This window comes from Athalia rosae, chromosome 1 (genome assembly GCF_917208135.1).
Source record: "Athalia rosae chromosome 1, iyAthRosa1.1, whole genome shotgun sequence".
NCBI lineage: Eukaryota > Metazoa > Arthropoda > Insecta > Hymenoptera > Athaliidae > Athalia > Athalia rosae.
In genome coordinates this window covers 27814228-27826243 of record NC_064026.1, presented here as the reverse complement: position 1 = coordinate 27826243, position 12016 = coordinate 27814228, and the positions used below count along the sequence as shown (strand labels likewise).

At 37.2% G+C, this 12016-nt stretch overlaps 3 protein-coding genes across 4 annotated transcripts; all 3 read right to left on the bottom strand.

Moving 5' to 3' along the window:
- Nucleotides 1-384: 384 nt before the first annotated feature.
- LOC125500285 lies at nt 385-4419 on the bottom strand. Its single transcript, XM_048652612.1, has 3 exons — nt 1435-4419; nt 1274-1362; nt 385-533 (listed from the first exon to the last, which is right to left on the bottom strand). Exons 1-3 carry the CDS (start codon nt 3602-3604, stop codon nt 411-413), a joined length of 2382 nt encoding a protein of 793 aa, XP_048508569.1. The 5' UTR covers nt 3605-4419; the 3' UTR covers nt 385-410.
- Nucleotides 4420-4572: 153 nt separating this feature from the next.
- On the bottom strand, nt 4573-7936 carry LOC105692244 (rho GDP-dissociation inhibitor 2). 2 transcript variants are annotated; one of them, XM_020855855.2, is made up of 5 exons: nt 7763-7936; nt 6904-7092; nt 6532-6756; nt 6416-6424; nt 4573-6089 (listed from the first exon to the last, which is right to left on the bottom strand). In XM_020855855.2, the coding sequence occupies exons 2-5, from the start codon at nt 7085-7087 to the stop codon at nt 5890-5892; spliced, it is 618 nt and encodes a 205-aa protein (XP_020711514.1). In that variant the 5' UTR covers nt 7088-7092; nt 7763-7936; the 3' UTR covers nt 4573-5889. The 2 variants fall into 2 exon arrangements, with proteins under 2 accessions (XP_020711514.1, XP_012266743.1); XM_012411320.3 differs by lacking the exon at nt 6416-6424.
- Nucleotides 7937-8239: 303 nt separating this feature from the next.
- Nucleotides 8240-11570, bottom strand: LOC105692228 (dynein axonemal assembly factor 5). Its single transcript, XM_012411296.3, has 6 exons — nt 10850-11570; nt 10534-10773; nt 10263-10458; nt 9863-10169; nt 8673-9777; nt 8240-8597 (listed from the first exon to the last, which is right to left on the bottom strand). The coding sequence occupies exons 1-6, from the start codon at nt 11556-11558 to the stop codon at nt 8458-8460; spliced, it is 2697 nt and encodes an 898-aa protein (XP_012266719.2). The 5' UTR covers nt 11559-11570; the 3' UTR covers nt 8240-8457.
- Between the last annotated feature and the right edge of the window lie 446 nt (nt 11571-12016).

The following is a 12016-nucleotide window of genomic DNA, read 5'->3' as shown; positions in this document are numbered from 1 at the left end:
TGAAATTCAAATACAGTTCAAATACAGATAAGGGTTGTTCGTTGCAGGGTGGAAAAAGTAAGATTCTTCAACAAGATTTGAATGCGCGCGTGTCATCAGCGTCAATTAAATAATTAACGGCGTAGCCGCAAATTAGTTTAATGTAGTATTATACCTTAACAAACGCTGCTGAACAGTCTCGCCAGCCGTATCTAATTGGCATTTATACCGGCTAGCCTCAGAGCGAATAATCATGGTCTGTAAATTTTCAGGTCAGTTATCAAACCCCTAACCAGCAAGAACGTTGAATCCTTCACTGTTTGATAGGATAGGTGTATAATAGTTGTAATAATATTTTCCTCCGAGTGTGTACATATTTGATTAATAAAGAATGAGGGTTTGATATCAATGAGATATATATGCATATGTTTTTAGTTACCCCCTGCACTTTCATTCCGAACGATGTTTCGTTTCTTTTGGAAGCTACTACCATCAGCCAAGGGATCGCTTTTTCTCTGGAAGACCGCCAGGGCCTGGGCGTATGTTGCCACGTGCTATTCGAAAAGTTTAATATCATTCTTACAATTAGAGAGTGTACTTAATTACTTGAAAATTTGCAAGATAATAGTTCTAATTGGTAGGTATTATCTTGCATTGGCTAAATATCGTTAAATCTGTACACCGTGAAATGTAAAATGTAATCGGAATATGGCATATAACGATAACGAGCGTGCATCAAGTGATTTCATTATAAAATCTAATTTATAATTGGTGTGACAGTCGGATAATAGGCGTTGTACAGAATCATCGCGAATATTTTTTCTGTTGTTGTTACTATTGTTATTATTATTATTTAATATATCTATGTAATATACTATGTATAGATGTACATAACTACAGATTTTATGCGTTACACGGACCGTGTGATTTATAATTGATCATTAGCACGGATTATTTCTACTAGCTGTAGTGCGTACGGTTGCGATTGAGATTTTATATTAAAAGTTATTATTAAGATTAATTTATGATATCGTTGAGATCGCCTAGATCATAAAATCGACTAATCACCGCTGCAGCATGATTTTTTCTGGCTGCTTTAAAAAAATTGAAGATAATGTAAAAAATTGCATTAATTTACGTCAGTCGGTGATGTTAAAATACTGAGAAAATGTGTATGTTCCAAAAACCGTTGAAAAATTCCTTTCAATGAATAATCGAATGTGGTTTAATGTACCGTGTAGTAAACCTGATTTTGAATGAGGCCAATTAATTATCGAATATTTTGCATATTTACCATAGCTTTCTGTCCCTCAGAGTCAAAGATTCCTAAATCTGGTTTATTCAAGACTTTGATTTCTGGATTTCGTTGCCATCGCTGTTTACCTGCATGAATTAATTAAAAATTACCATTAAATTTCATACGACAATTTTTCTCTGAATAAACATTATGTTTACCCGAATTTGATCTATGCGATGGATTCGCCAATCGAGTTTCTCGGGATTGCAAAAGAACGTTCATAGCCTGTCTCGTCTCTTTCGGAAATGAGACGTTCTCAAAATTATCTAAAATATTCTCGTTATCTTCCGCCCAAGCGTCTTTTTCCGATCCAATCGATGTTTTCGAGTCCGAATTCTTGACAGGTTGAGCTCCCTCAACTAATAATTTGTTTTTGCTCTCTATCTCTCGATGGCCCGCACCGCTCTCGCAAAGATCACCGACAATTTCTCGCTGCTTATTCAAAAGCTCTTCGCAAAAATGGACTTTTGGACTCCTCGATCTTCGCTGCTGATGACCCATGCAACAGCTCCGGCAGTGGGCATGACTGGAATTGCAGCATGACGCGAAAATTTCCTCGTGATTTTTTTCAAATTCATTGTTCTCGTCTTGGGGCTCAGTGTTTTGGGATTTTCGATTCGGTTCGATGTTCGAAAATTTGCGATTGCAAATCCATCCAAAATTAGTCTCTTTATCATCCTCTTTGAAGTTTTGGATTATCCCTTCTTCCGGAATGAGAGATGGTAATCTAAACGTTACTCTTCTTGGGCTGGACTTGGACCTTTGTGATCCACAAATTTTGCGACAGGATCTCTTTTTGGCGTGACAATCGCACGATCTCGTCATGCCGGAATTAGGCAACTTTACAGATTTTTGCTTGCTCACGGCTAAGTTATTATTAGCACACTGTTGCTGTGGAATTTTCAACTGATAATTACGGACGCAATGAGTTCCGCAGGACTCAGAGATCGAATCAGTAGTTAGGCTGTAACTTCTCGATTTATCTCCAGCTCTCACACTGCAAGCGCAAAAATCTTTCTCCGATTTATCCCAAGATTTTGGATTTTCATTTACTATAGCCTGATGATTGAAATTTCTTCTCATGCAATAGTTGTGACTGCGGTGAAATTGGCAGTCTTTACTTTTATAGGTACAAGCTACGGCTTTATGGACAGAGACATCCGCGCCGCGATCATCCTTGAAATGCAGCGTATCCTGAGCACCGCAGGGTTTTGAACTTGGTCGTTTTTCTGAGCTATTTTCCCACCGGTTATTATGGTATTTATTTCCCGGCGATTTCTTAGGGGATTGCAGATTATCGTTAGTACAGGAACTACCGGGTCCCGAAGCTGGATTCGAAACGGTGCAATTGCAATTATTATAATGCGATTGCGACGTTACCGTGGATTCCTCAATTACCGTGCAACCGTAATTATTTGAGTCTGAATGAATCTCATGCTCAATTTCGCTATTCCGATTCTCCGAATTAATTCCTGGGATTTCCAAACAAGATTGTGATTCTTGTTTCTCTGATAAAACCCCTTCGGAATCAGCCACGGAGTTGGGTAGATTATTTCGTGCAGAATTCGCGTTTAGAATGCTTGACTTCCGGCTGACGGAATTGCCGTCGATCTCCTCATCGACGGCACATGAATTTTTGTTCGCATTTAACTCCGCCCGCATTTTATCTAGGCTTTCAGTCATTACTGCAATTAATGCAGGGTTCCCAACGGGTTTGCAATCAACGGTATCATCATCTAGCACTTTTGGTTGATCGATACAATCCTTTTCCACAGTTTTACAATCAACGAAATTATCACATCTCCAATTTTGTTTCGAGTATTTTAACTGAAAAAGTGGCGTGCAAGGAGCGCTCCTCGGTCTTGTCTTCGCCTTTAATTTTCCCTGATGAAATAATAATAATTTTCTTTCTAATCCGGGATTTTTAGATTTTCCTCTACTCTTTTTCAGCCTTATATTAACTAAAGGCGTCCGACTCGACGCTCCAAGTTCCAAAAGATCTACTCGCTGCTTACTTCCCCGAATTTTTGGCATATTTTCGTTTGAGCTCGAGCTGCAAGAGGTTGTGGAGGTTGTACAAGACTCGGTTCTTGGGCTCGATGAATCACAGGAATTTTTGATAACTCTTGATTCTGCGGTGATATTTTCGGACGCCTCGGTAATCTGCTCTGGGGATTCAACTATGAGATGTGGATTAGCACGGAGTCTTCGTAGGCGGATTCTCTCCTCGATTCTACTAGGTCTACGATTTTTCGCAGAGATAAAGTCTTTCGATAAACTTTTGATACTATTTGTATCCAAGTAGGATTTTAGCAGACCGCGTTTCATGGTGATAGGTATAATATTTGTAACTTTTTCGTGATTATAATTAAACTGTCGGTAGAAACGTCAAAATATCATGTTTCGTGTATAAGTATGCATTGTTCATAGAAAATATAATCAATAGTTGCCTCGCGCATTGAATATGCCATACATTTCTGTCTACTACATACACTTGAAGTATCGAGTTTCATGGCAATTAAAATTTTCAAATTTTATACTCCACGACTTATTTGGAGCATAATTGATAAAACGACTCGTCTGTTCTGCACGTGTAAAATTCTTTAGATCGAGAACAAGTTAAAGACCTCGTAGTTGCTGTAGCTGCTTGTGTTGCACGCTAGGTCTTTTAATGCGGATAGTCGTTTCTTCCGTGTAATTAACTAATTGCGATTTGAAGGAAAATCCACGATGCGGAACGTGTATAGCGCGAGAAATTTTTCGATGATAAAATAATACTTGATGCTGAACCTACTTTACGATATAATATTAAGGATTACCGGGAATAAAAATAGAAACTTAATAAACTAAACAAATAACATTTAGACAATAATAGATAATCATTATATTACTGCTATTCTCTTTCCAACGTTTGCTTTGCTGACTCTGTTTGCACACCTGCACAATGTCTACATAATGGTTGCATAGTAGTAACGGAGCGCGATCAAAAATGCATTATTCTCTTTCCGAGTAGTGCAATAACGTACTGCTGGTGTTCTTGCTCTTGCACTATAGCAGTAAATCGGTAAGTGAGTCTCGATCTCGGGATAAAAATTGTTGCGCCGTTAGGAGTTTTGCTGGCGGCCAGTGAAAACGGGATTCCTAGTCGGGAATCGGAAGAGTTCGCTGACCGAACTTGGGGCTACTGCTTGTAGCACCTTTTGCTTTATACATACTCAACTATCAGAAGCTAACCCAAGTTAAGTTAAACTAACACATATTTATGTGCTAATACGTACAGATGTACCTGACACTCATTCTTTGTAAACCATTTATTTTTTTCTCAGTAGATGAAGTGACCGTGACTCAACTAGATGGCTAGCAAGTATGGTGTAATTTGAAAGCACAGTATATAGTTTCAAATGAACGAGATGAATCTTGTATTACATAAGGGTGAGATGAATTGGCTGTTATAAATATAACAATTTTCGATATTTATATTACATGTAATTATTATTAACTTTACGAGTAACGGTACAAATTCATTGCAATTAGCGAAGTTATAAATTTCGCCGCCTCGACAAGCGAACTTATTTTATAATATCCCAATGATGGAATATGGAGATTGACAATATCCATAATCGTATAGGAATATTTTGTTATAATATGCATATCACATGCATACTATACGATTTAGAGTATTTGGATTATATACATATGATGGTGTGATTTTTATTTCTTATAGTTCTATAGACTGGTATCAATATAAGTAATTTTCATTAGCTAATCGCTTCGTTACTCAAATCCATCTCACTGATAGCACAAAACAAGACAAGATTGTTTAATACTATCACGATTATCATCATAATTACATAATAATAATAATAATCGGTTTGCCATATTCTCATTTCTTAAAACTTTAATAATGACTTTCATCATCCTCCATGATTTATTTACGTTAAGTTCATTCCAAGTATTGTATGTATATATCTATATAAATGTACGAAATTGCAAAATTCATCAAACGCTTCGCTTCTAATACCCTTCTTTCTTTCTCATATCTCTACATCTAATATAATTCCTATCGCTCCTTTTCCTTCCTGAGCTTAAGCAAAAAACCTTCAAAACTTCCCAGCACCCAGAGGCACTACAGTTTAGATAATTATTTAATATCTGCACTACTGTTATTGGTAAATATTGATAACTTTGGATCCGGTTTATTTTGTGTATCCTTATGATTGATTGGATGAAAAAAAAGCTAGGCTAAGCTTAAAGAGGTTTCCGTAGAAAAATTTGCTTTTTTAACTTCTCTTTTGTCATGTTAAACGTATTTACTCGATTATTTACAGAAATGTTCACGATTCGAATTTAATATTAGCTATATTTCTTCAAGTAAGATGCAAATACTAAATAAATACCGTTTGTTTTCTTACAGTTATGATAGATAATCATGGCATCAATGACATTTGACATTATCAAATACACAGTAGACACAGTAAAAGTTTATCGAAATATTTTCAGTATTTCTTAATTCCTATTATAATTGCATATACTTGTAGGTTCAGGGTAGGTGCCTGACAGCTTCATTTTCTTCTCATGGGGGACAGGAAAAAACACAAAAGATTGAACGATTCCTACTCCTTCCAGTCCTTCTTGATGTCGAAGGACCACTCCCATTTTAGGTGTTCGTGTTTATCATCGTCCGTGAAGAGGGAATTCACCGTATAAGAACCCCTAGCCATAACACCCGCAGGCGCATCCTCAGATGGGGTTGTATACGACTGGATCTCCGACTTTGGAGGGTATGATCCCACCATATGAGTCATTTTGTCCACTAGAATTGAAATTTATGCTGTGAAATTCTTATAACTAAATACTGTATCCAATAAATACACTGAAAAACATAACATACAGTACAAGTAAATATACAGAGGAGACATTAAAACGTATAACTGAAGTAATTCGGACAGTATTTCTAGAAATATAAACAGATGAGAGTCTAATAATCCTAAAAGGTCAAGAATATTAAGGAATTATGAAACTTTGGCAGTCGTGATAAGGAAAAAGGCACGTGAAGAATTTTTTAAACCTCTACTGAAGATTGAACATCTCTAATTGCATCTATTTGCACACATGATTTTCTGAACTTCTAATTTTTACCTGTTACTCCTGCATAATCCAGTCGCGTAAGCATAAAATTTGAGCATTACACGGTGTTGAGCTAGATTTTACTCATGCCTAGGCAAGAAACAGATCATAGATGTGTTTTTACTAACCAGGAACACCAAGCCGATAAGTTTTCTGCACATATTTCAGTCCGTGTACTATTTCTCTCTGTACAATGAAGTCAATGCGAATCTTGTAGCTCACACCTTCCTTAATTACGAAAGACTGCTTTTTAAGCTGCGTCAGGTCTCCAGTCAAATCCAATTCCATGTCAGGCCGGTCATTTACACAGAGTGCAAGTTTTTTTACAATTACTTTTCTCGGATCTTGGGGCTCTGCAAAACGAACAATGTGATCATGTATTCAAGGTAACGAATTATTAAGGAGCATAAAAGGCAATGTAAGAGTGTGCTTATGAGCAAGTTTTCAAACTATAAAAATTTTGTAAGAATAGGCATTGAACTTGCATTAAATTGTCTTACCTACGACGATAGCTCCAGCTTTTGCTTCGCCAAGAAGGGTTTCCTTATACTTGCGTAAGCTCTCATCTTCTTTGTCTGCTTCTAATATTTGTTCAATTGTTTTCTCTGGGGGAGGTTTGTAATTTGCTTCAACTTCCAACTCTTCTTCAGGTGTGTTAACATGATCTGTCGCTGGATCTGCCATACTGGCTGTAAAAATCGGTGACGTCAAAAATGTGATCAGAATGATGATTACAATAATAATAATAAAGAAGTTCACCACAAAAGTGATAATAATAATCTAATCAGGATTTCATAATAAAGTGGAAAAGGGAAAAACATTTTCCGGTGTTTAGCGGCAAGTCACAAACAGAGCAATCAGAATAGCAGTTGTTATCATTATTATTGAATCTGCTATCATTCATATGTAACAAATCGTTTATTTGCGATGTCTATTGAGTACAGGATTAACAAATCTTTGTTTACATGCTGAGAGATGTTTTCAGGGTACCAATGAATGTTTGGAACCATACTCGTTTTAATAATTTTTCGGTACACGAATAAAAAATAAAGTGACAAGCGGCTTAGACCCCCCAGAGACTGACGTGAGCCAAACCACAACCCTGTCTAAATTATCTATTTAAATACATTGGAACGAAAGAATAAAATGCGTGAGATGAACTTCCATCGAGTATTGAAAATCCGGTTTTATTCATTTTCACAACGATGATTATCATAGAAATGCTTGAACACAAAGAGAATCAAAAACCGAAAACTTGAAATAGATGACTCAAAGATTCGTACTAGTTTGGTTTAATTGAAGAATATCCCAGCTTATTAATGCTTCGATTGTGGAGTTATAATAAATTTAGGTACTTACTAGTTCGTTGATTGACAAGGTAAACTTGGAAAATTTGTATTTGATTGAACAGAGGCTAGAAATTATGCAAATTATCAGTAGAAACAGTACTGCTCTACTGCTTACTGCTTTGGCAAGCGGAAGACAAGCGAATGGCAATATGGCAGGAGGTGAAGGGCGGGGAACTTCCTGTATTATCTTAAGCTTTTTAGAATCTACTCGACAGATTCCTGGATTCGACTATACAATGATTGACTTATTAATTTATACTTTCTTTGGTTCTGTTGATCACTTTCATACAGTGTTAAAACATTGTTCAAACAATGACAGCACTAGTTAGAGTGCCCACCATTTTGTTGAACAATTGCCGGTCGACGACGCTCTCTTCGATGGGGTGACTCATCGCATTCAAATCCATCAAACTAAGCTCAACAATCTAGAAGTTGAAATACGGTTGCAATGGTAAGAAATAATTGATTGTTAATTAGAAACTGGCAATTATCGCTTAGATATTTTTAATGGATGTCAAATTTTTATTTATTTGGACAATACAATTGCCCAACATTTGCTCCCTTGCATAAGGCATAATCGAATATGCTCACAGACTATATCTACACACATGCAGCTTATTCAGTTTATTCATTGCATAATGAATTATACGTCGATTCAATGCGAAACGATGACTTCCAGTTGTTTCCAAGTACTTTTCGCCTCTGTTATAGTTTCCCCGCAAGAAGGTCGTGCGCGTGTTTTAGTAGCACCTCCAGGCTCTTCTGGTTGCGGAAATTTCCTCTACAGTTTTGGATTTTTTGAGAGAGAAGTTCTGGGTGTAGTCTGACCATCGGTTTCATCGCCTCTGTAAGAATACAAGTTCGTCGTAAATCAAACGGTACTTCCGTAATCGACTCAAAGAAAGAATGTTATCGATTACCGAGCATGGTCTCCTGAAATTTTGGTTCTGGATCATCTAAATGCACTATAGTGCTGGTATAAAGCGCATCGACATGACTTTTACTAAATACAACATCGTAATTCTTGGGTGCAGCAGCCCACACAATACTGAGAGTTTTTACTGCTAAATATCGCACGTCGTCACAACCATCATCCAATCTTTTCAAGACCACAGGGTACACTTGATGCACGTGTTCTTCGCTGAGACAAGATAGGTTCTCACCTATTCTCATAATTTGGCAGATAGCTCGCAGGGAATATAGTCTTGTCTTTTTGGCATTGTCGTCAACCAGGCTTATCAGAATTGGCATAACTTCACCAAATAATTTCAAAAAAGATTCGGAGTTCGGGAATAACTGTAGTTCATTTGAGGGCTTGTTATTTTCAATTTTGGAATTCTCTTCATTCTCGAGGTCTTTTTCTTTTTCTGTGTCAGTTTTGTCTTGGAGTAAATCGATATTGGATAATTTATTTTCAGTTTGTCGTATACGTTTTGATTCACATGAATGTTGAGACTCAGTTTCATCAGTTCCGTCCTCAGAATAATTGGGACTTTCATCTAAAGCAGCGCACAGACAACAAACTGCTGCTGTTCGAATAGCTTCAGCTACTCTGCCAGCTGACCAGACCAAATTGGGCACAATAATCTCTTCTAGAAGACTACTAATAAACTCAGAAAGATTTTCAGCCATCTTCAAAGTTACTTGCCTTCGCATTAAGTAGTTTGAAAGCAAAAGAAACTGTTTAAGTCTCAATTCCGGATCAGCATCTTTAGCTGTTGTGAGCTTCAGTATCGGTAGTATTAAATCTAGATGCTGGGAAGCGACAGGTCCAGTGTGAATCAAACAGGCTTGTAGAATGAGAAATTCGGCGCTGTAAATAGTCCATGATTCGGGACTACCGTTTATAAGTTTTAACATTGACTCCAAGTGACATTTATACAATTCTTCTATGTCTGTCAACTCCTCAATGACTGTTAGCTCTTTCAACAATTCAATAGAATCGTTGCGAATTTTTTCATCACTCGCCAGTGATAGCACTGTGAAAATCACTGTAAAAAGATCTTGGGAACTGATGTGGCAGTCCTGAAACACATGAATTCTGGATATTATTTGCTGTAGGTAATTTGTATCAGAGAAACTTGAAGATGAAATGATCAAAAAAACAAACCTCATTGCATACGGACATCAGAGATTTGCAGCATGAAAGAATTTGTTCTTGATAATTGTAATTCTTGCCCCGGCAGATGTGGGACTGCCGCAAGAAGCTGCTAATTTTTTCAAGCTTTGGAACAAGTCCCTTTCGATCACTTCCTCTGATTATTGCTGAAAAAACTCTGAGATGACCAGATGTGGGATTCTCCTCCAGTGTGGGCAATACCAAGTGACAATATATATCTGGGGGTACAAAATATCCCATATATTCAGCAGCAAGCTCGACGTTAACAATAACCCTTTTATCCTCATCATTACAAGCTCTGAATGACAAAAAGACGAAACAGTAGTTCAATACTCGGTAATCAAACTGCATTTTTTGACATGTAGTGCATCATATTTTCGAAGTTTATTACCGATACATAGGTGGCAGAATCTTTTCGATATGTTGAGTTACATCTTGTTCCACATTGAGAACGAGAACGCACAACAATTGAGCAGACCGAACTCTAATATCCGCCATCCAATCTCCAAGTTCCTTCCCAATGCCACCGATAAGCTTGCTCAAGTTTTGTTGAGCTATTGTGCGGCATCCCAAATTGGGTCTAGCAACTGAAGAATTATATAACTTTATACATTTGCGAATGTAATTTAATAACTGATGATATATGAGGATAAATATCCTACTGTTCGGAGGATAATGCTCAGAATATTGGTCAAGAAAGTCCAATTTATCCTTGAGTTTCTCATCATTATCATTCTCCGAGATGTACTGTTCACCAACTGTTTCCCACAATTTTCCAGCTGAGTTCCTTATTGCCTCAATCTCATCATGCAGCCCAGTTAGCAGTAATGGAATCAACTTGTGCCACCAGCTATATCTGTCCCTTAGTTCTAAGAGCCATCGCCCAGCAATTTGTACAACAGCTTCGATGAGGAAAATAATTATCATTCGTCCTGTTAAATGCATTTTGAAGAAACGGAATCACAGCTAACTCCTTACCCATTCGCACTGCTCCACTTTGATCAAATAGTCGTTCGGCCATAGGAGTACAGACATCTTCAATTGTCTTATTATTTCCATATTGCACAATATCTCCAATTGTTGTTATGGCAGCCACTCTTACTTTATATTGTTGATGTTTAAAGTTTGTTAAGGTAGGTTTGATCAGGTTCTCTGAACGATTATAAAAATGTCTAGGTATTGCCATAGCCAGTTCCGAAATACATGAGCAGCTCTCTTTCTTGACGCTTGGGTAATTGTCAATGACAGTTTTATTTAATATAGTGATAAAATCGTCCAAATAAGCAGGCAAGTACTCTTTATATTTTCGCACAATTAGTCTGAGGAGGGAAACAAAGTTCAATCTGACTTCTTCCGAGCTTTCTACAATTTCTTGGGAACCCAATCGTTTGGTTGCAATAGGTATGATATATATTATGTTCTTATCGCAAGGTGTTAAAATGTCTAGGAACTTCTTCAGTAACTCAATGCAAGAATAACGACAAGCTTCTGCCTGATCGCTCAACGTTCGTACCAGATTTTGATGAACAGTTTCCCATACCTCTGCCACATTGCTTACTTCCATGGGTGTCCCCATCTCAAATACAAGCTTATCAAGTTCTTCCAAAGCATTTTTTCTCCGACGTTTATCCTCAGCCCGAAGAGTTACACATATCCTGCTGAGTTGTAGATTTTCCGTCTTGGACATAGCAAGTTTTCTGCACACTTGACTTATCGAACAATCAAGAGATCATTTCCATTTGTAAATATTTCGAAGCACATTGTGTTGTCATGACGACACGATGATTGGATTGACGATGTATTTAGCGTCATCTTTCGGAGGTGCGCAACGTCTTCCCTTACGACGACGAACTCCGATTATTTTTGAGAGAAAAGATTGTGTTCAGGCACAGAATAAGGTTCAGGTCACACTAAGCCAGATAATTTCGGATTGAACATCACGACATAATTTCCAGTATTGTCATAGTCCTAGCGTAAGTTAACGTTGTAAAATTTTACTAGTTTATGTAAGATAGTAAGTTCCCATTTAGTTGGTTTTTCATCTATAATTTCATGATTTCATACTTTGCGACAGATATTTAATATACATAATGTATGTTGATTTATTATATTTGTACTACGTCAGAATTGACAATAAAGCGTCAT